This window comes from Pungitius pungitius, chromosome 21 (genome assembly GCF_949316345.1).
Source record: "Pungitius pungitius chromosome 21, fPunPun2.1, whole genome shotgun sequence".
In the NCBI taxonomy this organism is placed as follows: Eukaryota; Metazoa; Chordata; class Actinopteri; order Perciformes; family Gasterosteidae; genus Pungitius; species Pungitius pungitius.
The window spans coordinates 1,966,934-1,992,427 of record NC_084920.1 but is presented as its reverse complement, the minus strand read 5'-3'; the positions used below and the strand labels follow the sequence as shown (position 1 = coordinate 1,992,427).

At 45.5% G+C, this 25,494-nt stretch overlaps 2 protein-coding genes across 2 annotated transcripts; both read left to right on the top strand.

The window, feature by feature from the left end:
* The first annotated feature begins 113 nt into the window (after nucleotides 1–113).
* wdr90 (WD repeat domain 90) lies at nucleotides 114–16,492 on the top strand. Its single transcript, XM_037464598.2, has 43 exons — nucleotides 114–413; nucleotides 510–601; nucleotides 789–965; nucleotides 1,475–1,613; nucleotides 1,730–1,900; nucleotides 2,492–2,618; nucleotides 2,854–2,921; nucleotides 3,258–3,364; nucleotides 3,471–3,707; nucleotides 3,856–3,918; nucleotides 4,020–4,088; nucleotides 4,219–4,329; nucleotides 4,518–4,663; nucleotides 4,755–4,812; nucleotides 5,076–5,194; nucleotides 5,922–6,083; nucleotides 6,188–6,318; nucleotides 6,411–6,527; nucleotides 6,712–6,947; nucleotides 7,139–7,275; nucleotides 7,539–7,669; nucleotides 7,761–7,891; nucleotides 8,031–8,192; nucleotides 8,352–8,480; nucleotides 8,957–9,090; nucleotides 9,178–9,218; nucleotides 9,315–9,434; nucleotides 9,851–10,006; nucleotides 10,095–10,177; nucleotides 10,261–10,363; nucleotides 10,519–10,640; nucleotides 12,127–12,283; nucleotides 12,377–12,567; nucleotides 12,741–12,909; nucleotides 13,069–13,192; nucleotides 13,383–13,554; nucleotides 14,136–14,258; nucleotides 14,403–14,571; nucleotides 14,862–14,992; nucleotides 15,271–15,414; nucleotides 15,656–15,772; nucleotides 15,892–15,976; nucleotides 16,070–16,492. The coding sequence occupies exons 1-43, from the start codon at nucleotides 401–403 to the stop codon at nucleotides 16,225–16,227; spliced, it is 5,532 nt and encodes a 1,843-aa protein (XP_037320495.2). The 5' UTR covers nucleotides 114–400; the 3' UTR covers nucleotides 16,228–16,492.
* An 880-nt stretch (nucleotides 16,493–17,372) lies between these two features.
* On the top strand, nucleotides 17,373–24,812 carry rhot2 (ras homolog family member T2). The gene is made up of 19 exons (XM_037464236.2): nucleotides 17,373–17,571; nucleotides 18,418–18,476; nucleotides 19,165–19,246; nucleotides 19,341–19,384; nucleotides 19,618–19,671; nucleotides 19,795–19,847; nucleotides 20,055–20,163; nucleotides 20,318–20,419; nucleotides 20,545–20,643; nucleotides 20,737–20,845; nucleotides 20,927–21,047; nucleotides 21,245–21,329; nucleotides 21,528–21,673; nucleotides 21,789–21,889; nucleotides 22,410–22,540; nucleotides 22,651–22,731; nucleotides 22,821–22,943; nucleotides 23,295–23,497; nucleotides 23,648–24,812. Exons 1-19 carry the CDS (start codon nucleotides 17,535–17,537, stop codon nucleotides 23,763–23,765), a joined length of 1,857 nt encoding a protein of 618 aa, XP_037320133.1. The 5' UTR covers nucleotides 17,373–17,534; the 3' UTR covers nucleotides 23,766–24,812.
* Nucleotides 24,813–25,494: the final 682 nt, after the last annotated feature.

Below are 25,494 nucleotides of genomic sequence, written 5' to 3'. Positions count from 1 at the left end.
TCCACACCGGAACCGTAAATGTCTTCTTTACAACGCATTTGCTCCATTTTCCAAATGTGAACTCCATTACCCAGAAGCCCCCGGGGGAACGCGCCGGAATGACGTCACGAACGTCGTAGCCAGAGCGGAGGTTGGAGCGGGAAGTAACGTTATACGAACCCTGCAAATCAGCAGCGAACTGCCGTTTCCTCGGTAACGTGACCCGGGCCACCTGAAAAAAGCTCACAGTGATGTGAAACTACGCGTGTGGACATTTAGGTTTCTCACAAACGGTCATATTATAGTTGGTGGTTAGCTTGTTTTGTCCCAGCTAACATCTCAGCTAACGTAACTCGAGTTTAAGTTGAGGCGAGACCGAGGAAGCAACGGGTGGACTTCGCGTTTGCGGGATTCGTTACCGATGGCCTCCAAAGGTAAAGCGGGATTTAAAGCTTTTGAATAAAGTTGCTATGTCAGAATAGATCAAATTTTGCAGCAACAAACACAGTTTCTACTGTTATGGCTCACAGGTTGGCAGCATCCTTACGTCAACATATTCAAACATGTCAAAGTTGAGGACTGGAAAAGGTCAGCAAAAGAGGGGGACGTGTCAACGTACAAGGTCAGCCCCACTGTTACACTAGATAAAGTCATACTCTTTTCCCCAAAACTATATCTTGAACATTTAATTTGGCTTGAAAGTTGGCTGCACAAAACACCTGTATGCTTATTATGTGTTTGGAGTGTCACTTCTAACAAGTCTTCACACCAAAGTTGGTTTATGTCCTCCTTTTGCCGAAATCCCCCAGGACAAGAGACTCAAGTGTTCAGTGTTCAGGATCCGGGGTCCCGTTCCTGCCAACAGCTTCATCCGGGTCCCCAAAGGCGGCGGCCAGTCTCTGGGGCTGGTGGGGCGCTACTTCTACCTCCTCTTCAGGCCTGCTGCTGGCAAACACTTTGTGGTCCAGCTGGATGTTTCCGTGGAGGTATCTGACCCAGCATCTGACCCAGCATGTGCATGTGTGATGCAATCAGGTGTATTGTCGAACCTCAACTATCTCCGCAGGACTGTAGTTTTTGGGGGATTTCAATCAGGAGCCAAATCGCCAATGCCCCTTTTATTTTTTCAATGCTTTCTTTGTTATTTGAAATTGTGCCATTGTGTTATAATCCCAATTCTGAAGGAGCATCAAGGGCTCTACATATATTCATGTTTCATAGCTTCGTTGTGTAAAAATGTTCCTGTTGTTTTTTTCTTCTATCTTTTGTAGGTAGATCCAATTGATGTAGCTCCGATTCAAGTCGTTTGTTGTATGCTGCATTGATATGTACTGTAGATGTTGGCATTTTAAAACAATTCAAAAGAAAACCTCAGAAGCTTTCTCAGCTGTGAACTAGACAACATGCATCTACTAGACCCCTTTGATTTCCCCTCATTAAAAAAGGATCTCTTTTTCTCCTCCCCCCCCCCCCTCTCTGTGTGCTTTGACTGTAGGATGGCCAAGTGGTCCGCATCTCTTTTTCCAACATGTTCAAAGAGTTTAAGTTCACAGCTACCTCGCTTCAGTTTCCTTTCCTCTGCGGAGCTGCAAAGGATTCAGTCTATGAAAACACGGCCAAATCTGCACGGCGAGGTAAACACGTGCAACTGTACAAATGCATTTGTTTTGATTAATTGCTGTATGTTTGTATATCATGTAAGCAATCTTGCAGTAATGATGTAAGATGTACTTATGTTGACGTTTTCCAGGATTCGTGGGTCCGGCCCCCGCTTCAGTGCGTTGGACCTGTTTGATGCTGGATCTGCAGTACATCGTCTCTGTCTACCTCAACCGCTGCTACAGTCAACTTAAGAGCATTAAGCTTTGTGCCAACATGGCAGTGAAAAACATGTTTACCAGCAACCTGCTGCTAAACCCAGGTGAGGTTTATTGTGTGCATCTAGAGCACAACTAGATGAAGCCTCAGCATTCATCCACTCCACACAAATCTACCTAAACACATTGCCGCTAGGTACATGACAGTTACTGGGCTGTTTTGTTGTGTGATGCTGAGGGGAAATGAGTGCATTATAAGTACAATTTAAGTGCAACAATTGTTTGGTTTTTTTTTAGTCGAGGTATGTGTCTTTAGAATGAAGTTGTAAAGGCACAGAGTTGTGATCTTGCAGAGTGTTTTGCTCTCAGTGAGGGAGGAACGAGCAGCTTGGCAGATGCAGAGCGGATTGTGCGGGTTGGGATGTAGGGTAATGCTCACAGGCTTCTTTAAGGAATAAAAATCCTCATTATTCTCAAAGTCATTGCTTGTCAAACCGCAATTAAAAATATCCTTCAGCTGAATTCAGAGAATGTTTTGGAAGCACTTTAAATTATTTTTAGAGGAAAATATATTTTCTTTGAATACCATTCATTTAGCATCTCAGTGCCTCTTCAGATGATGAACACCGCAGTAGCCACTAAGTGGGTGTATGACTCTGCTCCTCTACTTGTGTACATGTTTCTCTTTTAAACAGGGGTTTCCTTCAGTGAAGCCAAGATGATGGGCCTGGCTTCTTCTCAGGGAACTGGTCCTATTCCCAGGGACATGTCCTTTCCTGTGCCCGAGGGGGGCTCCTGGCATGACCTCTATGATCATATCAGGTAATGTAACCTCACCTAGCAACACAATGCCCTTCACTCAAATAGTGATAATAATTAGTTTTTTTTATTCCCATTTGAAATGTATTTTTTCCATATTGCAGAGATGCTACTTTTTAAGTTATATAATGCAATGATTTTTAGTCTTTATCATATGGATTTGAGAGAACTGAAAAATGCCCCCCCCCCCCCGTGTGCAGTTATGAAGTCCCTTATCTCTCCCCCCCCCCCGTAACAGGTTTCCCTCAGAGGGAACAAAATTACCATTTCACTCCATCCAAAAAGGCCATCTCCAGCCCGGGGCTAGTAAGTAATGCATCAACTTACTGTTTGTGATCTTCTTCATACAATATGTTTCCAGCTTTTTACATGACATTCTACTTTTTTACAATGTTGGTCTGCACCACATATGAATTCTAAGTATATCATTTTTCTTTATGCTATTACTTTTTAAATTGTTTTGATTAATCCCAGAGATTTTTTTTCATTAAAAAAAACTATTAACGCAAAAATTCCTCGTGTAAAGACCACGTGGCAAAAATACTGCTTCAGACACACAGGATCAAAGCTGTTTGGACAAAAACTGTTTCTCTATGATGAATGTATTGTAGATGACTGTCTTCCTATTCCTTTCTCTCCCAGATTGTGTCTCGAACCAACGAATTGGAGAAGAGTCTAGCGGTGTCAGCCTCAGCCAACCAGTTAAGGACCGAGTGTCTCTCATTCAGCAGATTACTTCTCCAAATTCAGTAAGACTGAAGACTCTCCAAGTGGATGCTCTTTGATTCCGATCAGCCAGGAATTTTTCAGTGAACATATGACAAATGTCCGGTTTGTCCTTCTCGCCTTCTTTAGCTCCTGAGGAATCGAACACCCACGGTGACGGACGTGCCGGACCTCGGCGTCGTTTCCACTCGACTGAATGATGACTGGCTTTTCCGCGATGGCGGACAGCATCAGAAGGAGCCGGCGTGCTCCAGTTCACAGTCGTCTCCGAACGGGCCTCCCTGGGACACCGGCTACGGGGGAGTTCATGTGCATATTCATGCCGAGGACGGCTTCGGCAAACGTGAGGAAGAAAGCCAAGAAGAGGTGAAGAGGCTTATTATCGACTAAATTCAACACAGAAATCCAATAAATTACACTCATCTCTCTTTGCACATTGCATCCAATGCAATCCGGTCCCTCGAATGCGGTATTCTTTTTTTTGGAAACACTATTAATCTTGTTTTATTCTCAGTTTGTGTGCACTCCAGCTCCACATGATGTCCATCTATCACTGTCTGAAGAACCCAGACAGAAGGTGAGAGTTGCAGACGGTAGAAAGGAAACCAGCCGCTGTTCATCATTCGTATGAGAACTCGTAACACGTCTCTCACTGCACTTCTGAACCCTCCTTTTTAGAAGCTGCTTCCGGACCCGATTCTCAGGCTCAGTCGAATCATTGGCTTTGGAGGAGCCACTACTAAATGTGTAGGCTCACGCTGAGTTGAATTGTTATCAGGCGGGCTTCACGTATTTGGGGATTTTGAGTGTCACAAATAAATGGCATTTAATCAAAAGCCGAATGGAGGTCTAACAGCCGTGCTTGATTGCACTGCAGGCCCTGTGGAGCAGTTTAGGGGATGCCGTGGTCTATCCGTGTCACGCAATTATCGTCTCCATGAATATATCGTCGAACCAGCAGAGGTTCTTCATCGGTCACACTGATAAGGTAAACGAGCTGTTATGTGGTCCATAGTACAATCTCTTCAAATGTCCTGGTTAGCACCCTAAAAGGTAAAAGGTAGATTCTGGGCGGCAGGCAGTTATTGTGCATGTGACCAGGACGCAAAAACAGACCATTTTCTTGTATTTTTTGATGAAAAAATATTGCAATTTCTTTCTGTGTGTACTTTTTAGGTATCTGCACTGGCTTTTAACGGCAACACAACACTGCTGGCCTCAGCCCAAACTGGCAACCACAGTGTAGTTCGAGTGTGGAACTACCATAAAGGAAACTGTCTGGCCATGTTTAGGATTCATGCTCATTCATTATCATCTCTTAGGTAACCGAATGCACACACAGCCCTCTGCAGATAAGATGGTATTAGTCTTGAGATGCTCACTCACAAAACCTGTCCTCATTCCTTTCTGCAGCTTCTCATACGGTGGCGGTGTTCTCTGTGGAGTGGGTAAAGACGGCCACAACAAAACCGTAAGAGACACAAATTAATTTTTCCATCTTCAAATTTCAAGGGCTTTTTATTTTCATTTTGAATAACAGTAATGAGAACCAGCTGCACTGTGAATAGATTCAGTCGGGGGGAGCCGTGGGTGTAACTAGACCCAGATGAGAAAGTGCTAAGCCACATCACGTGTCTTCGGTTGATATCATTTAAATGGCATGTTTTAAAGCAGCTCCCCTTTATTAGCATCCATGACTGTTGTTGTTTGTGGTGCTAATTCAACCTTTCGTAGATGGTGGTGGTGTGGAACACTGCTAACGTTGGCAAAGGGGGAGAGGTGACCATCTTGGCCAAAGCACACACCGATGTGGACATCATCACCATGAAGGTTGCCTTCTTTGATGATACAAGGTATCCTCTCTTCTGTTCCCAGCGCTTGTGTATTTGTGTTGTTGAGCCAACACTGCGTATTTGCCAACTCTTTTAGTCCATATGTCCAAACAGCTGCTGCAAATATTTCATTCATATTTATTTCACTTATACTGCTTTTGGAATTAGGAGTTCTGCAAAGCTTGTTCTATTAATCCTGAGGAGGTCTCACAACTTCTCACACTCGCAAAATCTGTGGTTCTCAGTATAATACGGTATCGATGAATTTGGTGAGAAGAATTTCAACTAAAAGGAGCAATACCAATGTACCAGCCCCTTCACTCATCAGTAGAAACGTTAGCCCGATCAAAAGGGATAATTACCAACGTAGCCATCACGTTCTGAACACGGTTTGATCGTAACAAAATACTCTGTTCACACATTTGCTGAAAAGTGCTCTGCTTTGCACCAGGCAACGAGCGCTGTGAATAGTGGAACCAATTATTAATCTTTTTTAGAAATACATTTTTGTCAAGACCACGAGATGACTACAGAGACGGGGGACGCACCCCCAGCTTTCGCTGAGTGTATTCATGAGCGAGGCAGATGGGTGGTGGGCTGTAATTGCTCTCACTGTTTATGTAAGACTGAGTGTCCATATTGGCTCTTTGGCTTCTTGCATCTGGCCCCCATGCGCCTGTCAGCCGGCGGTTGAGGTAAAGCGGTTCTGGCTTCAGGCGGAATCAAGCGTCCGCATGGCTGCTTTCAGGATGGTCTCATGTGGTCGTGGAAATATCCGCCTGTGGCGAGTGAGGAACGGGACGCTGCGGTCCTGTCCAGTCGACCTGGGTGAATACCACTCACTGGACTTCACCGATGTGACCTTTGAGGAGGGAAATTCCTCCAACCAGCATCTTGAAGAGCGCACACTGTGAGTTGGCAAACCGGACACTAATAAGACTGATAAGTCTGCGCCCGATCCAAATGCACTGAAAACATTGGTGCTCTTTCCTTGTTGTGATTGTCTCGCATTAGATTCGCCAGCAGTCGGAGTGGCTTCATCTTTGAGATCGACTACAGCAGGGTTGTAATTAGGAATGTCAGGAGGCTGTTGCCTGCACAGCAGCAGCATGCAAACCGCAGGGAGAAATTGACTTTTAACACAGGTATGTTATTTAGTTGTTTAAAGCAGGTGTTGGATAAAAGAAATCCAACGTTTTAAGAGTGTGTGTGTGTATGTGTGCGTCTGTCTCCCCAGGTCGGGGCATTGCCATCAACAGCATCAGTGTGTCCTCCTCGTTTTGTTTCACGGGCTCTGAAGATGGCTTCCTGCGTCTGTGGCCCCATGATTTTTCTACTGTCTTCCTGGAGGCTGGTATGTGTAATATTTACCTGCAGAGAGGTTTCAATACACACACGCGCAGTGATCTCACCTTTTGTAAAAGATGCATCGTTATTTGCTTTTGGCCATCATCACGTTGTGTACCGCCATTCAAATCGTGAAGCTGAGATGTAAACGTGTCCCACCCTCACACGGACAATGACTCGATGTTTTGAAGAGCACGAGGGACCCGTGAGCCTGGTGTCAGTCTCACCGGACGGCCTCCAGGTGCTGGCAGCCACCTCCGCCGGGAGCCTGGGTTTCCTCGACGTGAGCAGCCGTGGTTACAACACGCTAATGAGGTCACACACGGACGCCGTGCTCGGCTTCAGCGTGGACGGCATCCGCCGGCATCTCGCCACCGCCTCATCCGATGGCACAGTGCGCATCTGGAATATGGATTCCTTGCATCAGGTCAGTCAGTACCACAGCCATTGTTTTTCACCCTTTGATTATTACCACATTGACAAACTGATGCCCACATTCGTATTGAGAGAAATTCATTTGATTTACCAAAAAAAGATTTAAACATGCTCTTTAATCGCTTTGCCCTTTGGCTTATTCACCCCCCAACTGACTGCCTCTCTGCTGTCTCCTGTGCTCAGTTGTATGATTTTGTGTCAGAGGACGACCCCTCTTCAGTGGCCTTCCATCCCAGAGAGCAGCTCTTATCTTGTGGCTTCAGCTCCGGCATCGTCAGAGTCTTGGACGTCTCCAGTGCCAAGATGCTGGCTGAGCACAAGTACGTCTAAATGTTAGTGGCAGCTCCATCTCCATCATGGCGACAATTACTAAAGGCCATTATTTTGATATGTCAAGGTTTGTGCATCAATTGAACACAGAGTCAAATACTGATTTTAGCTGCAGGCCAACTGCACAATGTCATGGTCAGGGGTTAGGGTTAGAGTAAGGTCCAAAATACACCACACCACAACGCAACTGCAATAGTAACCCTGCTTTGCCACTGCGTTTGTGCGCTTGTTTCTCCATGTGTTTTTATTATAGGCACCACAGAGGTGACGTGGTGGGTCTCGCCTTCTCTCCGGATGGGGAGTTCATGTACAGTGCTGACTCTCAGGGCTCTTTGGCACTTTACAACGCTTCTGAGGACGACCACAAAGTCGTCAGAGTTGTGTGTATGTGTACACACACGCGCACGCACAAACCATCGTGCAGCCGCGGCTCACCACCATCGTGGTTTGATTCCCTCTGTCCCCGTTGGGCTAGGTAACGCGTTGGCCCGGGGCACGGAGCGCGCTCCAGACGCTCTCGCGGTGAGCAGCGACAGCCGCTGCCTGGCTTTCGTCGGCCCCTCGGAGCACGTCGTCACCGTCGCAGACTCGCGGTCTCTGGAGGAGGTGAACTCGCACACTGTGTAACCGCTGTGAAGGAGTGAGGGGGCAGCACGCCCTAGAAGACGTACCCCAGAATAACCAATAGTTCTTACTAAAATGTATGTTTCTCTGTGTCCTTTGACCTTTTTCTGTCTCTGTCCAGTTGCTTCACGTAGATGTGAGTATTTTGGACGTACACAGCCCCAGTCTCGACTCTGCACTGAGGGTCTGCTTCCCGCCGGCCTCCACTGAACACCTGTTGGTCGCCACGTCGGCGAACAAGATCCTCCGGGTCAGCACCAAGACAGGCCGCCTGCTCCGAGAGGTGAGCCCGCAGGGCTTTAAACACATTAGGTGTGAAATGAATGACTTACTACAAACTAGAACAAATGCTAAAATATGTTTTGGGAATTGAAACGGGAGAGAAAAAGTAATAGTGAACAATTGTTTATTATTTATCTATATCTATATCTGTTGTCTACAGGTGTCCAAGGTGCACAAACACCAGTGCTCGTCCCTGGCTGTGAGTGAGGACAGTCGATTCCTGCTGACAGCTGGACACAACGTATTGAAAGTGTGGGATTATGACATGCAGGTCCATATTAGCTCACAGGTAATCAACAAATAAGGAATTTTATTTTGAAGAATTGCATTTTCTTGATTCTTGTGGTTGGGGGTCCGTACCCTCTTGGATGAATGGATTCATTGTAATTGGCTTTTGATAAAAGCGTCAGCTTAATTTAATGGAATGTTTTAGTTAATTCAAATATATTTTTAGAAGCAACAAGCAATAAACACATTTTTATTAATCATTAATCTGCGGATTATTTTCTTGATTCATTCAATGATCGTTTGGTCAATGAAATGTGTAAGAAAATAGGGGGACAAGGGAAAAAGCAATTGGACATGTTGACCCAGTGAATTCAGATATTTAGTTAATTCACACGATAACAAAGAAAAACTCCTCAAATAATCAAATCGTTAGCGCAGTTAAAATTGTGCCGTTACCTGGTAACATGTCTTCATTTAAAGTAGGAGTACCAGTAGTTTATTTTGTTTGGTCACTGAACTGTGGTTCTCTATCACCAGATGTTCATAGGCCACAGTCAGCCCATCCGCCAGGTGAGCTTCACCCCCGACCAACTGGGCGTGGTCTCAGTGGGAGACGCCATATTCCTCTGGGACTTCCTGGCACATCCTGTCGACTCCTTGACAGACAGTCGGTAATAACCATATCTGTAGCATATTTGAATCTTTTTGATAAGAAGTGTGTTACACTTTAACAGGTGTTCTTCTATTGACACTCACAGTTCCCCTCTGAGATCCGGCTCCATCTCAGCTCTTAGATCAGGTAACTTTGAGTTTGTATGCTTTTATATTAAATGAACCCTGATTCGAAGGCGGTTGCTGATGAAACAAATCATTGTTGGACTTTTTCATGTAACAGTTCAGCCTGATGTTAGTGGAGGTCAGTTGTCCAATGGGATGCCTCGACTGACGGCGCCCCTCCCCTCCTCCCCGCCGCCCCGCCTGGACGCCATCGGCACGCTAGGACGAGTTGAACAAGGTGGTGAGCTCTAGTCGAGCTTAGTGACCTTTAGTTAACTATGTTTAGCACACACACATTTGTAGCTTTTTGTTTTTTTTTGTTCTAGTGTTCAGGTGTCTCTTGCTAAAAGAAGGTACCTGAGTGGTTGCCATGTTTCGCTTCCTTTACCCATATAAGAGGCTTTGTGTTTAGCTACCTACTGTGAGGTAGTTAACAAAGTTTGAAATCACTAGTTTAATAACTTATATCTGGCCTGTGGCAATATAGAGCAAATTATATATAGCTTTTTTGGTGTTGCTTAGCAACACCAAGATTTCCCATCAAGATATTTGTCGCTCATGGTGATAACAGAACTGTTTAATTGGCCCAGCGACTTTATTTATTTAGTTTATCGTCACCCTCAGTCATATATTTTTTCCTATACCCTCGTGCAGCTTTGCGCTCCCCTTCGGTTGGTGATGACACCTCGACCAGCCGAACCGCTTCAGTCCCGGGTTCAGGTTCTTCCTCTGACCCCAGACCTGCCTCTTTCCTGCAAGTAACAGAGCTGGCCAACCCGTCATCCGTGAACACGAGTCACATGGATGCTGGTAATTGCCCCGCTGCGTTGTCCTGCATTATCAGAGAAGTGACTTTTATGTTGTTGTTTTTTTTTTTTCCTTCTATTTCATCATTCAGCTGAGATGAAAGGGAAGAAGCCAGCACGTCCTGACTGTTACCGGCACTTTGCCCCTCGTTTCAACGCCTCCACTCTTGATCAGGTAAAGACTATTGTGCCTTTATTCACTCACTGGGTGACCTGCTTTTGTTTGGTGTCTTTGTTTTAATGGCGTCTCTCATCCAGGCCGCTGTGGCTCCTCCGCCAGGAGAAGAGGGCATAAAGCTGAAGGCAGTGATCGGCTACAGTGGCAACGGGCGCGGCAACATGGTGTGGAGCGCTGACCAAGGTCATTATAATCCACTGAAAGAGAGGGCAAAACAAAAAAGGACTTATGATGGACGTCTTGCGCTACTCACTAATAAACAAAATAGAAGATACAGAAATTGCTGTTTGTTTCATGCCAGCTTTAAAAAAAAACTAAAAGGGTTATTTCTGTTGCAGGTTTGTTTGCGTACTCGTGTGGCTGCGTGGTGGTGGTGGAGTTCCTCCACACTGGAAGTCAGAGACACCTGCAGGGCCACAGCGAGGAGATCTCCTGTCTGGCAGTCACAAATGATGCAAAGGTATAGTTCATAGCTCTAGACTTTGAGATTCATTTAGAGATGCAGGTGTTTTGTGGTCTCTATATGTCCCAGTGACTCCATGCCAAGTACTAGTTGTCTCATTCTACATTTAGTACTCTACATATTGTGGACTTTTGTTCCCACGGCTAATTATCACAGCAGATGGTGAACACACGTTTCATGTTCGAGGGCAATTGCTATTTCACAATAAACCAAATAGACCTCTGCACAGCAGGAGAAGAAATCCAGCATATCTGCTGGTTGATTAGTTCCAGCAGGAGGTGAGGAATGTATTTGCCTCGGTCGTTAAGCCAAGCCAGAGGAACCGAAAGAAACCGACATCCTTCAGTCCGTCATCACCAGGAGACAAGAGAAGGGGACGTCTTATCGCTAATTGGTGGTATAAAGTTTGTTTTCAATCAGCCAGTAAACGCCGTTACGTCTGAGAGGCTTCTCTCATTACGCAATGTTTCAGTCTTCAAGATTTTCGTGAGTGTTAGAGCGAAAAAAAATTGCAGGGGGAGGAATAGCCAACACGAGATGGTAATCACAGTACTCCAGAGGCCTGGCACACAAAGCGGGATTTGGGGTTGGCGTTTGTTACTTCAGGGTTAATGCTGCTTTTAGTTCCATAACGGTGGTTCACTTTGGGTCATATCGCCATGGTTACTTATGCCGCACACCTATCCTGCTCATTATTCAGAATTAAAGCACCAAGTACAGATGGCGGGATATCGCACACTGTGTATTCCGTGAGTTGAATATGTTGAAGCTGTATTTCTTATGGTGTGTATGACTATTTTAGCCTTATTCTTTCAGCTGCATTGCAGTGTGACATCAATAACATATTTTCATATGAAAAATTCTGCTCATATATATACTTTGCCTCGAGCCTTTAGAAACAACTGTTCCACTGAGAACTAAAAACGCACAAAAAAAAAATCATAATGAATATAAATAAATATAAATGGTCTATGCAGAGAGTTGGAGTCAAAACTGCTTACAAATTAAAATAACGTAATAAACTATGTAGTTCCGGTGCTTTTCTTTTTTTATGTCAGTTGCTGTATCTGTATACAGAGAGTTTAAATTAAATTTACAAGACTCTTTGCGAATGTTAAATGCACTGCGGTTCTAATCTTGCGACCAGTCGTTGGCACCACACGGCGCCTTTCACTCACTGTGACAGAGGCTACCATGCGAGGTAACACCTGTCCATCAGGACTACCTGACACCCGAACAACATTCACACGCCAGGGGATATCGAGGCGGGGATCGGACCAAAGGACCCTTTTTAGGTGTTGATTAAACAGCCAGGTTTGTTTATCACACGGATGCCTCAGAGGCCGATAAAATCGCATTGTGTTGTTTTGATGTACTGAGCTCCATCCTGGGGCTCCAGGACTCTCACATGTTGGGCATGTGTCCTATGGAATCATAGATCAAAAAATAAAGGTGCTCTGTGTCCGTTTTACTTCCTGTGTAGATCGTGGCATCAGCTGCTGGTGGCAGGAATGGGAGCAGGAGCCTCATCTGCATTTGGGACATCCAGAACGCAACTTGTCGCGACACCGTCTCCCACCACAGGGGGGCAGTGCAGAGTCTCGCTTTCTCCCGGGACGATCGCTTCTTTCTCTCTGCCGGTCAGTCAAATATAGGTTGGGACGATACCGATCATTCATAAGCGCTTTCAACTTAATGCAGTGTACCGCTGCGTCTTTCCAAACACCCCGAAGGAGACTTTTCTGACCCAGAAGTGGCTCTGTGGAGCACTAAGACCTTCAAGCTGCTGTCCAGTGTCAGGATGTCAGGACCGATTCACGACACGGCCTTCAGCCCCTCCAGAGCCAGCCAGCTGGCCTGTGTGGGCAGCCACGGGGTTTCCTTCTGCCTCATGCACCCGCACGGCTTGGATGTGGACCTCAAGGTAAATGACCACTGGAATACGTGTTTGATCATCTAGGAGAGAACGGCCCATGGCCCTTCCTCCAATTGACTGTGTTAGCTCATAACGTGCTATCGATGCAGTCTTTTCCAGCACTTGGTATGTCAGAATTACATTGGCCACAGCTTTGATTGACCACTCCGTCCCACTGGTAGGTGGAGCAGGTGAAGACACCAGTAGAGCTGGGTGACGTGGAGCTGACGGCTCTGTGCTACCACATGGACTCGTTTCTGTTCACCGCCACCAACCGAGGACACGTCGGCGTCTGGGACGTAAACACACGGCGCTGCCTCATGACCTGGGAAGCTGATGAGGGGGAGATTGGTACAAATTGAGCTAATTTGTCTACAGTCTCTTTATGGTTCTCGATGTAGAGATGCTTTTGATTATGCTCGGTGAAATTGTCCAAACCATTGCTTTGGTGGTGAGTCATGTTTCTTGCATGTATTCTTGTTGTAACAGTGATCTGGTTTCTTTGTACAGGAGTGCTGCTGTGTCGAGGGAACCGTCTTTTGACAGGCAGCAACACCCGCTGGTTGCGACTGTGGGAGGTTGACGCTTTACGAGGCATTAGGCCTCAGGAAAAGAATTGCCATGTGGAAGACAGGTCCGTACGTAGTTGATTCTCCGATGAGTCTTGTTTCTCATCTGAGCAGTGTCCTCTCTCCTTAAATCGTCTAAGGTGATGAATGCGTACTTGCCGTACCGAGTCAGTTAGGGTCACCCGCGTGGCTTCATTCTCATCCTAAATTGGTCCTGTCAAATAAGCGGTCCATTCCTTCTGGTGTGCTCTGCAGTGGGACCACGGTGGTGTTGGGGCAGGAGATGATGCTGGACGGGACGGCCGTCAGTGCGGCCTTTGATAACAGCATGGACATGGGCATCGTTGGCACCACGGCGGGGACCCTGTGGTGCATCAACTGGTGCGACAACAGCAGCATCCGGCTGGTCAGCGGGCACAAGACCGAGGTACCAGTGTGAAATGATTCTACAATAGCTACGATTCTAAAATATGTCTCATGAACAAATATCACATTAACTGTAATTCATTTTCTGAGTAGTGGCCCAAACCGCTGCCGTGCGCATTGAATAATGCATTTGAAGGTTAATGGTAACGCAACCTGTAATTACCTGTGGTAAACGATTAAGGTGATTACTTCATCTTCTTTTCCTGTTAATGTAATGGGATCTGTGCTCATGGCCCGTCGATCACACATCAAGGAAGAGCAGTATTTCATATTCTACTCCGTGTGCAGTATGTTCGGACAAGGAAATAAAGCTGTTTTAATTTAATTAAAAATAAATGCAAAATATTTCTTAAACTTACAAATATTTTCAGCTGCTTTTCATTTTGATTATCTCTATTCATTTGCCTTTAGTTGTATTGCTAAAATGAGAAAGAATTTAATTTACCTAATCAAATTCTAAAATACACAAAGAAAGTGCTGCAACAGGACGGGGGGGAACGGCCGCGTGACTCCCGAGGGAGCTCCGTGCCGTCGACATGAACGCGGTGACCCCGTATTTACGTCCTCCTCTGTGCTGTCCAGGTGAACGATGCGGTTTTTAGCGAAGACGAAGGACATTTTGCGACCTGCAGCGAGGACGGCAGCGTGAGGGTGTGGTCGGTCCCCAGCAACGAACTGGTGGTGCAGTTTCAGGTGCTCAGTCGGGTGAGAGAATACACTTTGTATTTAACATTACTGAAGTATGACATACTTTATTATTAAACTAATCGTCCGGTCTCCTAGCCGATTAGCCCCATACTCCCCCTAAATAAGACTCCCCTCTGTGTTGTTTGTTTTCCTGTGGGTCAGGCCTGCGGCTGTGTATGCTGGAGCCCTTCCTCCAGTAAGGAGCGTGCACGTGTGGCGGCGGGATACAGCGACGGCACCCTGAGGATCTTCCGGCTTTCGTCTTCCGAGATGGAGATGAAGCTGCAGCCTCACCAAGTGGCCGTCACTGCAGTGCAGTACTCTGCTGCCGGTGAGGGAGGACGCCAGTAGTGTGATAACCAGCGCCTTCGGTATTTGGCTGCACAACTTCCTGTGCAAGGAGTCACTTCATGATGGAGTATTGAGAGGAGCAGCTCACTTGGCCCCGGTCCTCTTTTTGTCATTGTTTCATGTTTTTATGAGAAGAGGCAGGTTTGGGTAGTCAGAAGAAGAACTTCAAAGACCCATGATCTATTCCATGTTCTTGCAGTAAGTTTATCCGTTTAAGCAACTGTGTTTCATCAAGTTCTGCCCCAAAACCCCTTTTTTGGCCCCCTACAGGTGATGTGATCCTCTCAGCGGGGAAGAACGGTCTGGTAGCCGTCAGCAGCGCAGTGCATGGAGCAACCATACGTGTCATCAAGGACCACAAAGGAGCAGCGATTACCAGCATGCAGTGCGTGAAGGAACAGGTGGGATCACCGAATCCGGTCGAGGAGTGACACACAATGAAATCAAAGCATTTGGCTGCTGCTCTTGATTGGCTCCCTGCCTTATCAAACAGAGAGTTGCTTGGTATTTTCTTTCATCGGCTCTCTGCAGCTACAACTCATACGTTGTGAATCTTGTAGAATGCCATTTAAACACAAGTAAAAAGGGCTCACTGACACTTTTTTTGGGGGGGGTTCTTTTGATACTTTAGGACATTTCTTCATTAGTAGCTGAAACAGTTTCTTCTTCTCATCCTCAGTGTCAGAATCTGGGGCTGCAAGGCAACGAGATGTGGTTGGCTGCCAGTGCCGACAGACGCGTCAGCGTGTGGGCGGCCGATTGGTCGAAGGACAAATGTGATTTGCTTGACTGGCTGACGTTTCCTGCTCCGGCCTATTTTGGGGTACTTTCTGTGTTTTAAGTAGTCATTGGTGGTAATAATGACATAAAATATCCCTCTGGGGGGAAATAATGAGCTCTTAATACCTGGCATTAATTTGCATGAAAAATTTCCCTTCAGGTCATTTTATATAAAATGTATTATACCTAAAGCATTGTTTTTACAGCATGTTGTCGCAACCAAAAACAGGCCTTGTTCATGTGAATCCTTTTGAATATGTTTTTGTAAACCTGTTGTGCTGTAGGACGACGGCCCACCTCCCAGTCTGGCTGCTTTCTGGCCTGCAGACCCGGACCTGGTGGTCTACACGGGCTACGGAGTGGAGAAGGAGCTCTGCTTCTACAGCCTGGCTAGAAAACAGGTACCGCATCCGACCCCCCAATCCCTCCCCAACCATCGTGCTCAACTCCTCTCCTGCCGGGTTTTATTTTTTCCCAGATGTGCGCATAATCTCATACGATGTGATTTTGTCTATCACAGATAATGAAGAAGATTGCGCTGCCCGACTGGGCCGCGTGCTTTAGCCTGTCCCGTAAGAGCCCGCTCATAGCCGTGGGGTCAAAAGGTAAGCTCGGTGTCAGTCCTTCTGAGCGCTAGTCACGTTTCGGGGGGTAAACGTTTCAGGCCTGTTTGTGAGCGATGTCTCGTGTCTCATCAGAGCGAGTGCTGAAGGTGATCGAGGCGACCAGTGGGAGGTTCCAGGACTTCCTGCAGCACAGCGACTCACTGCGAGCGTGTCACTTCTCTCCTTCAGGGACGCTGCTCTTCACTGTAGCCTTTAACGAGATCCTGCTGTGGGAGGTGCAGGGCCTCTGAGGGCCTCACTTCTGTTTTCATTTAGATTTCATGTATTTATATTGTTGCATATTTATTTTTTTATAAATCTTTAGAGAAATAGTAATGATTTCAGAGAAGCTTTGTGTGAGATTTTCCATGAGTTTCTCCTCCATGCAAATGGTTACAGAGTCAATTTTTTTTGTTGCATGTCGTCACACTTTTTTAACTATTTGGGGGGGCAAATTGTGTATCCGCTTTGTGCAAGTCTTTAATTGCATAAAATAAAGGCCATGATAAAACAGTACTTCTCTTTTTGTATATTTTCTCTCGCAGAGAAGGTTCCGTCATTGTGAAGAGTCACATTCAGTCTTTGTGCAATGGCGGATTTGCATAATTTTTTTTTAAAACTCTCCACAGCGTTTCAACCCAAGGTGACACCAAATCATTCCGGTTCATGGAAGAGACTGAAAACACGCTCTCTGCTGGCAGGACAAACGCCCACAAGAGGTGATCATGTTTAGCCTTTAAATAACAAAGTAAAATAGGGAATCGTGGCATATGGTCAGATTTAAGATGCAGCCACAAATGGATCTACTGAGTTCAGAGTACAAGCCCTTCAGCATATACATAATAAACTGAGTAGAAATGTACTATAAGCAAGTAGTACTTCCAGAACACCGTTTGGGGTTTTTTGGTCTGCTGTGGGATTATATCAAACAACATGATGAATAACAATCTGTAGTGTAAAATGATTCCATCAGTGCGAAAGAAGAAAGCGACTGGTAGAGTCAAACTAGTAGCCAACATTTTGCATAAATCATCTTGGATTTCCATTTTTGTGAATTCAGACTTCCCAATTTGAATGACAGGTGCCCTAATCCCCCTGGAAAGAGCGAAATTATTTGATGTTATGGACAAAGTGGGAGAACTATAATAATGCCATTATTGAGAACTCAAGTCATCCTCTCCATTCCCTTACGAATTTATCAGCTGGAGTTTATTGTATAAAATGCACATGACTCCTTTCAATCTTGATTTTCCAAATCACTTTGTTAAATAAAACGTGTAGTAAAGGGTTGTTTTACTCTGAATAATCACCTTTTGATGAACTCTTGTGCAGGATCAACCTGATGCGCTCTCAGGGCAGCAGCGCGTCCGTCCTGCCAGCAGAGGGCGTGTTTTCGCCCTCCTGTTTGAACCGGAATGATATGGTTTCACCTTGGGGTGCACAACGCTGCGGAGAGGCGCACGTTTTAATTTTAGCTGGAAATTCGGTATTCAAATGAGTGATGAATGTCAGTGTAGGACCGTAGCGCGTCTGACTGTTGGTCCAGCGGAGGAGAAACATGAAACAAGACGTCAGGATACTCCTGTTGGGGGAGCGTAAGTGACAGCTGGACACAAGCTAACACGCTAGCGTTAGCAAACATTAGCTACTGAAGCTAACTGTCGAACTTGTTAGTTAACAGTTAGAAGAGTTTATCTCGGCTTCTCCCGGTGGCGACACCGCTTTCAAAATGGAACATATATGTCTGCACTAACATTCGTTCTACGACGTAGTCGTTTTCCAAATGGTGATTACTGCTAAGCTTTAGAGTAACTTTTTTTCAGGTTAACCGTTAACGTTAGCTAACTAGCTAACGTTAGCTACTAACTTAACGTTGAGCTAGCTAACTAACGTTGGGTAACTTAACTTGGCTACCGAGCAGAAGTTGGTAAACGAGTCGGGTGTCTGAAAGGTCCATTTCACAATAAATATTATTATTTTGTTGTCTTTCTTTAAATTGTTCTCCATGACTCATTGACTTCTTCGCCAACTTTAAGGCTAATCCTACGTTGAGGGATGCTGCTTTGAGGACCAACGGTTAACGCAATTAGCATCAACTAACGTTACTTTTCTTAACTATGAACATGACCATTTTTTCACCAAAGGTAGCTGTACGTTAAATAGAGAGTAACGGTTCAGAATGCTCTCTGTAACGTCATTTATTGATGTGTAACGTTGGTTGAATTAACTCCCACTAGCTAAACTCAACGTTAGAATACACCCGTGTTCACTTCATGCCATATTTAGCAGCATCTCCTTCGTTAGTGTGGGCTAACCAGCTAGTAGCAGCTAGATGTGCTTCTACCGGTAGTACACTTAAATTCATCCCACTGGTCCGACTGCATCGCAGAGTCTTTCTCTGGCAGCTTCTCTCATGCTCTCCTTGTTGTCGTCTCCTGCAGCCAAGGTGGGGAAGACCTCCCTCATCATGTCTTTGGTTGGAGAAGAATTCCCAGAGGAGGTGAGCGAAGTCTCCGCAGCTGTGGGACCTTCTGGCTCTCGTAGTCTGTGTATCAGCCCCAGTTGGCTCCTTATGTGCACAGTGTCTCTGCTGTAGGCAGTACACTGCAGAAATGAAAATGTATTGTTTGTTGGGGACGTTTACTGTGTGCAGGCGTTTATATATCTATATATAGATATATATAAATATACAATACCAGTCTTTCATTTTGCAACAAACTGCATGATGGAAACTATTTTTTTGTCCCTTTGCAAGAACTACTTATACGATGAGATGGAAAACTATAGTCTATTACTAGTTATTTTAAATCATGTTTCATAGTAGCCAGATTGATCTAATTCATTTATATGGCTCAGTATGTAAAAATCCCAAATGGTTCCACTGGAGTTTAAAGTTTAAATCTACAAGGTTTTGCAACATATTGTGAATGTTTTTGCTTTGTTTGATATGTAAACCTTTTTTACTGTATCTAAGTTGGCCGGTATAGTTTTTGTTGTAAGTAATGTTCCAAATCACATCAAATTTATAATCACTCAACAGTTTTTCTCCGCACCCAAAAAATACATTTTCCCAACAACTCGGCTTAATGTTGATCTCTACAGCCATTGTTATTGCACCGTTGAGACTGTGTGTTTGTGTTATGGGAGGAAGGCTGATAAAGTGAGGGTTTATCATTTATTTGTGAAAGGTTCCGCCCAGAGCTGAAGAGATCACCATCCCAGCCGACGTGACACCAGAGAAGGTGCCCACGCACATAGTGGACTACTCAGGTAACATCACCTCGATTCATAACCAGTGACTGGTCTCTGTGCGTGTTGCAAAGGTATCATGACTGTGATATCTGTTTATGTTTGTTCTTAACAGAAAAAGAGCAGAGTGACGAAGTCCTGAGAAATGAGGTCATAAAGGTGTGTAAGCCATACACGACTAATTAAATTTGACTGAAATAATCCTGAGCAATGCTGTGCCACTAATGATTAGGAATTACAACATTAACCTATATAAATGGAAATCATTGTTCATTGTTTTTAGCTTGGACGATTTCTAGGAGGCACAGCATTCACATATTTTCTTCATAGTTATTTCTCAAGCGATTCTGTTTCGGCATATAGTCCCTCACAGCTTTCCCTCTCCCACGCAGGCCAATGTGGTGTGTGTTGTCTATGATGTCACCAACGAGGACACAATAGAGAAGGTAGTAACCTGCTACTTAGTGTACATTGTCTCAATCTGTACAACCATTACACAAACTGTTTATTACAATTGTCAAATGGATTTAAAACGCAAATTGCACTTCTCCCTGACACTTGTTTTTCAGATCAAAACTAAATGGATACCTTTAGTTAACGGGCAGGCAGAGAAGGGGAACAAGTACGTATGCTGTTGATCTGTCTGTGTTCCGTAGCTACTTGCCAAAGTGCCCAGAGACTGGTGTGGGGGAGAGGAGCATGGCACGTGACACTGTCCGCCCGCTTCAATGACCGCTGATTTACATCGTAACTTGTTCTGCAGGAATACCTAAAAGTAAACTGCCATAGTGTTTAATTGAGCGCTACCCTTTCCCATGTGTTTGACCAGAGTTCCCATCATCCTCGTGGGAAACAAGTCTGACCTGCGCTGTGGCAGCTCAATGGAAACCATTCTTCCCATCATGAACCAGTTCTCTGAGATTGAGACGTGTGTTGAGGTGAGACGTGTCCAGTGCGCTCATCGCCGCAGTCTGTTTGCAGCAGCTAACTGTAGCATCGAGATACACACGGCCGCCGGGTTTCAGATATTTACACATGCACACGTTATCTAACCTTTCTGTCTATATTATCTCTGCTGTTTTCTCTTTCAAGTGTTCTGCAAAGAACTTGAAAAACATTTCCGAGCTGTTCTACTATGCACAGAAGGCAGTTCTTCACCCCACTGCCCCTCTATATGACCCCGAGGACAAACAGGTCAGATACTTTTACAAATGTGTTGCCAACTGAATTCTCTCTCAGTCAACCTGTTTCCGTATCTCCGTGAAAAAAGATTGATTGAATCGTAATAAGATATTTTGTCTTCTTATATTTGTCCCCAGCTGAAACCCCTGTGTGTTCGGGCCCTTAGCCGGATATTTTACATCTCTGACCAGGACAATGACCGGATCCTCAGTGATGCTGAACTCAACTGCTTTCAGGTAAATGAAGTCCTGCAGCATATGTTATTCTTAGCACTGGGTTTCACAAAAACCACGTGGCTGGTATGAAAGAAAATCTATTTTTATCCATAGAAATCCTGTTTTGGGAATCCTCTGGCACCTCAAGCCTTAGAGGATGTGAAGACAGTAGTTTGGAAGAACACCAGTGATGGGGTGCAGGACAACGGCTTGACCCTAAATGGTAACAGTCACTATGACAACATGCCGCTTCTTAATGGTTACGTGCAACTAACGGCCAAGACTTGTGTGCCTTCTCGGTCAGGTTTCTTGTTCCTTAATACGTTGTTCATCCAGAGGGGCCGTCATGAAACCACGTGGACTATCCTCAGGAAGTTTGGTTATGACGACAACCTTGATCTGACTGATGATTACCTTTACCCCGAGTAAGCTCATGACTCTATTACTACTGTATCTGTTGACTATCTGATAACTAGTATTACAACAGGCTGCATTGCAATGTTGTTGGAGAATAATGATGTCTCCTCAGTTTCCATTTGGCTTTATATTTACAGCGTGTGTTTGTTTTTTTTAGCCGGGAACGCCCAGGAATCTAAATGTCTAAATGCGTTTATGTTGTCAGGCTACGAGTTCCTGTCGGCTGTACCACGGAGTTCAATCACTTAGGTCACCAGTTTCTCCAGAGGCTGTTTGACAAGTACGATGAAGTGAGTAATGAACTCCGTTGTCTTTGGTCCCAATGGGGAGTAAATTGTGCCATTTAAATGATGTGATGTAATGTCATTTAAACAATTATAGAGTATGTATTGAATATATTAGAGGGACGTTTTCCAATTGGTGCAAAGCATTTCCATGTACCATTCGATGAAGGAGGTTCTGACCAGCTGACCCGTGTTCCCCCTCAGGACAAAGATGGTGCCTTGTCGCCGGCGGAGCTTAAGAACCTGTTTTGCGTGTGTCCTTACATGCCGTGGGGTGCAGAGGTCTGCATGGCAGTCCCAACGACAGACGAGGGCTTCATCTCTAACCAGGGCTTCTTCTGTCAGTGGACGTGAGTCCCTCACTTGTGGTTAAGGAGTTTGTGAGATAGCATGCAGTAGGTTTTCACACTTGTATGCAGTGCATGCCCCACAAGGTCACATGTATGTCAATCCCTTCACACGCAGGCTCTCTGCATACTTAGACATCCATCGTTGCCTGGAGCACCTGGGATACCTGGGCTACCCTATCCTCACCGAGCAGGCCTCACAGACTGCAGCCATCACAGGTGTGTGTGTCTGTGTGTGTGTGTGTGTGTGTGGGTCTTGTGAGCATTGACTGAAAGGCTGATTCCTTTTTGGGGAATGATAATTGAGCTTTTACTTTGGTGTTTTTTGTAGTTTGTCTCCGTGCAGATGTACTGTGTGTGAACAAGAGGCCGTCTGAGGCCATTTGGCAGGAAAGCTTAGTCGCGATCGGGGCGTGTGACGTAATGTGTCTCGCTACTCCTAATCGCACACGTTCTGTGTTGGAGGTCAGCGCTTTTTTAGGTGACCCCGCTGTAGATGCCATGGAGGCCAGTAAGCCACAGAGATTATCACTGATCTTGTAACACGGGTCTAGTTACCGGCTGTAGCATGTGTTACTGTTTGTGTATGTGGTGAATAAACCTTTTACTGCCATATCTTAAATGTTTGACCCATTTGTTGATATAAGTTTCAGCTGTAAACCTGCAGCTAAGCTCATCAAGTGGTGGCCCTGTGCGATGGAGCATTGTGTTCATATTTGGTGTTTGTCTACACGTGCAGTCACACAAGAGAAAGAGCTGGACCTGGAGAAACGTCAGTCTCAGCGGTCAGTGTTTCTCTGCAAGGTGATCGGACCTCGGGGGACCGGCAAGAGCGCCTTTCTGCAGACCTTCGTGGGCCGCAACGTTCCGGTAGGAAACCATCTGCTGGTCTGGAACTGAAAATATGTTTTGCATTATTAAACCACAAAACTTTAAGTGGTATGGTTCTGTAATAGTTTTCTCTATTTGGCATTTTACAGAACAAAATGAATACCAGCAGTGCCTTTTCCCCTTACGCCATTAACACTGTGCAAGTGAGCAAGCAGGAGAAGTACCTCATAGTAAGTACCTCCCATCCTAATCGTAATGTATACACTTAACCTCTGACCCTGATTAAAACCAAGGTCACTCTCATCCCCCCCCTGTGCAGCTCAAAGAGGTGGATGTGGAGGTGGAGTTCCTGAAGGCATCAGACGCCAATTGTGACGTTGCTTGTCTCATGTATGACGTCAGCGACCCACATTCCTTTGACTACTGTGCCAGTATCTACAAGGTGAGTAACGACAACTACAGAAGCATCTTTATCCATTTATTCTATAAAGAGAGAACAGAGATTTGTTTGCTTGGATCAGTGACAAAGTAGCTGAGAACAACACACAACAGTAGCAGCAGATTAGGGCGGGGCCAGGAGCATCGTTTGAGAAAGAGTTCTCATAAGAGAAGGATGAAGGCAGTTGACATCTACAGGAAGAAATGGCTGTCTTCACCGACATTTCATCTTTCAAACTTTGACCGATACGTGTCCATGTTAAAGAGATTCATGCTTTGTTTACATTTGTTTTGTCCTAAAAAAGGTTTACATGAACGTTATCATGACGACTCTCAATCCCCTCTTCTCACTTAGCAACATTACATGGAGAGCACCATCCCATGTGTGCTGGTCGCCTCCAAGGTGGACCTTCCCGAGGTCAAGCAGTTCCACGGGATGACTCCAGCCGAGTTCTGTTATAAACACCAACTGCCTCCACCTCTGCCCTTCTCCAGCACGTTCCTCGACTCCACCAGCAAGAACCTCTACACCAGGCTGGCCTGGACAGCAGCTTACCCGTACGTTGTAATCGGAGTACTGCTCCCACACTCAAGTCCCACACAGAACACCTGATACTTCTGAAGATAGTTTGAACCGCTGAGATTAGCTATCTGTGGCATTGTGGGTCTGAACCTCCAATAACTTTTTTTTTTTTCCTTACCACCCAGACACCTGAATGGCTCCAGCATGAGCAACACCTCCTTCTGGCTCAGAGTGGCGTTGGGCTCGGCCGTGGTCGCGGTGCTCGGCTTCGCCGTCTTCAGAGCCGTCGGCAGACTTAAATGAGCGAGAGCTTCTTCTCTTTCTCCCCGAAGCTCTTCATATCTCTGCTCCTCTTCCTCCCCGCTGAGTCAGTCGATCGCAGCACTCCAAAGCAACTGGAAGCTGGTGGTCCTTTCATTCCCTTTTCTCTGCCTTACATTGTCCGACCAGGGGAAGCCGCAGTTTGCCCGTCCCCACCTCGACACACAAAGTATTGGGCTTTATCAAAGCGTAGGAAATGAAGCAAGTCCCTTCTGATCTGTATTCAATCATGTGTCGGCTCTAAATGTTGGGATTGGGGAGTTTTTAATGAATATGCTGTATTTCTTACGCAGAGTATAAAAATGCCGTAAGACCAGACTGAAAAACCAAAGGTTGGCACATGGAACATTTTTTTTTAAATAGCTTGTGTACTGACTCGCTGCTACTGAATATCTCCACCGGATTACTCTTCCTTCTGACTGCCGCCTCAGATGCTAGATATGATCTGATTTGCCAAATAACTCCAGCTGTTATGAGTAGGAGAAGCATGTTATTTACCCCTCACGCATATTGTTATGCCGACAAAAAAGTTCTCAGCAGTAAGGCTCTCATCTGCTGCAGCAAGGAGAGATGTGCATGAAGAAGAATGGTTTCCTCAAGTAAAGTAGCCCAAACCTTAATTAGCTACATTCATTTCTGCTTGTTTCTGTTCACATTGAAATGGGAATTCCTTGATTTTGATTGAGACTGAAATAGTGTGACCTTTTTCTATGGATGTAATATTCGCATCCACTTTGACTTACATGCTTTATCTGCCACTGCATTGTTTTTCCACATGACTCCGTCGTGTGTGTTTTGTTGCTTAATTTAGTTCAGGACCTCTTGTTTCTGCAGGACTCACACTTTAGATTTTTAATTAAAGACCAGACTGGATGGGGAACTTTTGCCCAAAAGACATTATGGGTGTTGGGATGAAAAAAGAATGTTCTGCTTTCTGTTAATATGTCTGACCATTGGTGCCCCCCCCCCCTCCCTCAGTATTTACCTTGTTGATTCCTTGTATCTATTTTTAAAGCTGATACATTTTGATGGAGTTTTGTTTTTAATTCACACACAACTATTTAGACTTCCTATAGCACACCACACACACACACACACACACACACACACGGTTTGTTTGAATCCTCCCACACGCCCTGTTCTCTGCATCACCACATGGACCTACAAGTCATGGGTTCTAAAGGTATGGACCACGCAGAAGCAACACGTCAACATCCTCCTGAGGTGAGTCTGGAGGCATTTCTTTGATGACACCACATCTGTCTTTATGAAATCATGAACAACACCCTGCCAATGGTAATTGTGTGTCTGTGTGTGGTCTTGACTCATCAGTTTGCTCTCTGGTGCGTTCCCCTGGCGTCACGGATGCAGCCGCGATCACGTGAGGAGTCGTCGCTTCTCCGAAGTCGCCACGGGGCGGCGCTGTAGCGTCTCAGGTGAGAGGCCACGTGGTGCGCGCTGGGCGTGTCTGCAAAGCTGCTCAGTGAAAGGGGGCTCGGCCGTAGTGGCGTGCTACGATAGGAGGAGGATCGATGTATTGGAAACGCGGTGTTGTGGTTTCATCCGGTCTATTGACCTTCGCCGTCTCTTAAAGAAACGAGTTTTATTCCCCCGTGAAGTATATTCACGGTACAGAGGTTTCCACTTCACAGGAACGTTCTGCCATGTCCCCGTGGCTGGTTGGTAAAGCGGTTTAAAGGTCGTTGGGAGT

Excerpts from the sequence above, each read along its gene's own strand:
- wdr90 (XM_037464598.2), top strand. Across the intron at positions 1,901-2,491 it reads CAACCTGCTGCTAAACCCAG|GGGTTTCCTTCAGTGAAGCC; the intron begins GTGAGGTTTATT and ends TCTTTTAAACAG. Across the intron at positions 14,993-15,270 it reads TGCAGTGCGTGAAGGAACAG|TGTCAGAATCTGGGGCTGCA; the intron begins GTGGGATCACCG and ends TCTCATCCTCAG.
- rhot2 (XM_037464236.2), top strand. The coding sequence starts at position 17,535 with ATGAAACAAGACGTCAGGATACTCCTGTTGGGGGAGC. Across the intron at positions 18,477-19,164 it reads GAGAAGAATTCCCAGAGGAG|GTTCCGCCCAGAGCTGAAGA; the intron begins GTGAGCGAAGTC and ends TATTTGTGAAAG. Across the intron at positions 20,420-20,544 it reads ATGACCCCGAGGACAAACAG|CTGAAACCCCTGTGTGTTCG; the intron begins GTCAGATACTTT and ends ATTTGTCCCCAG.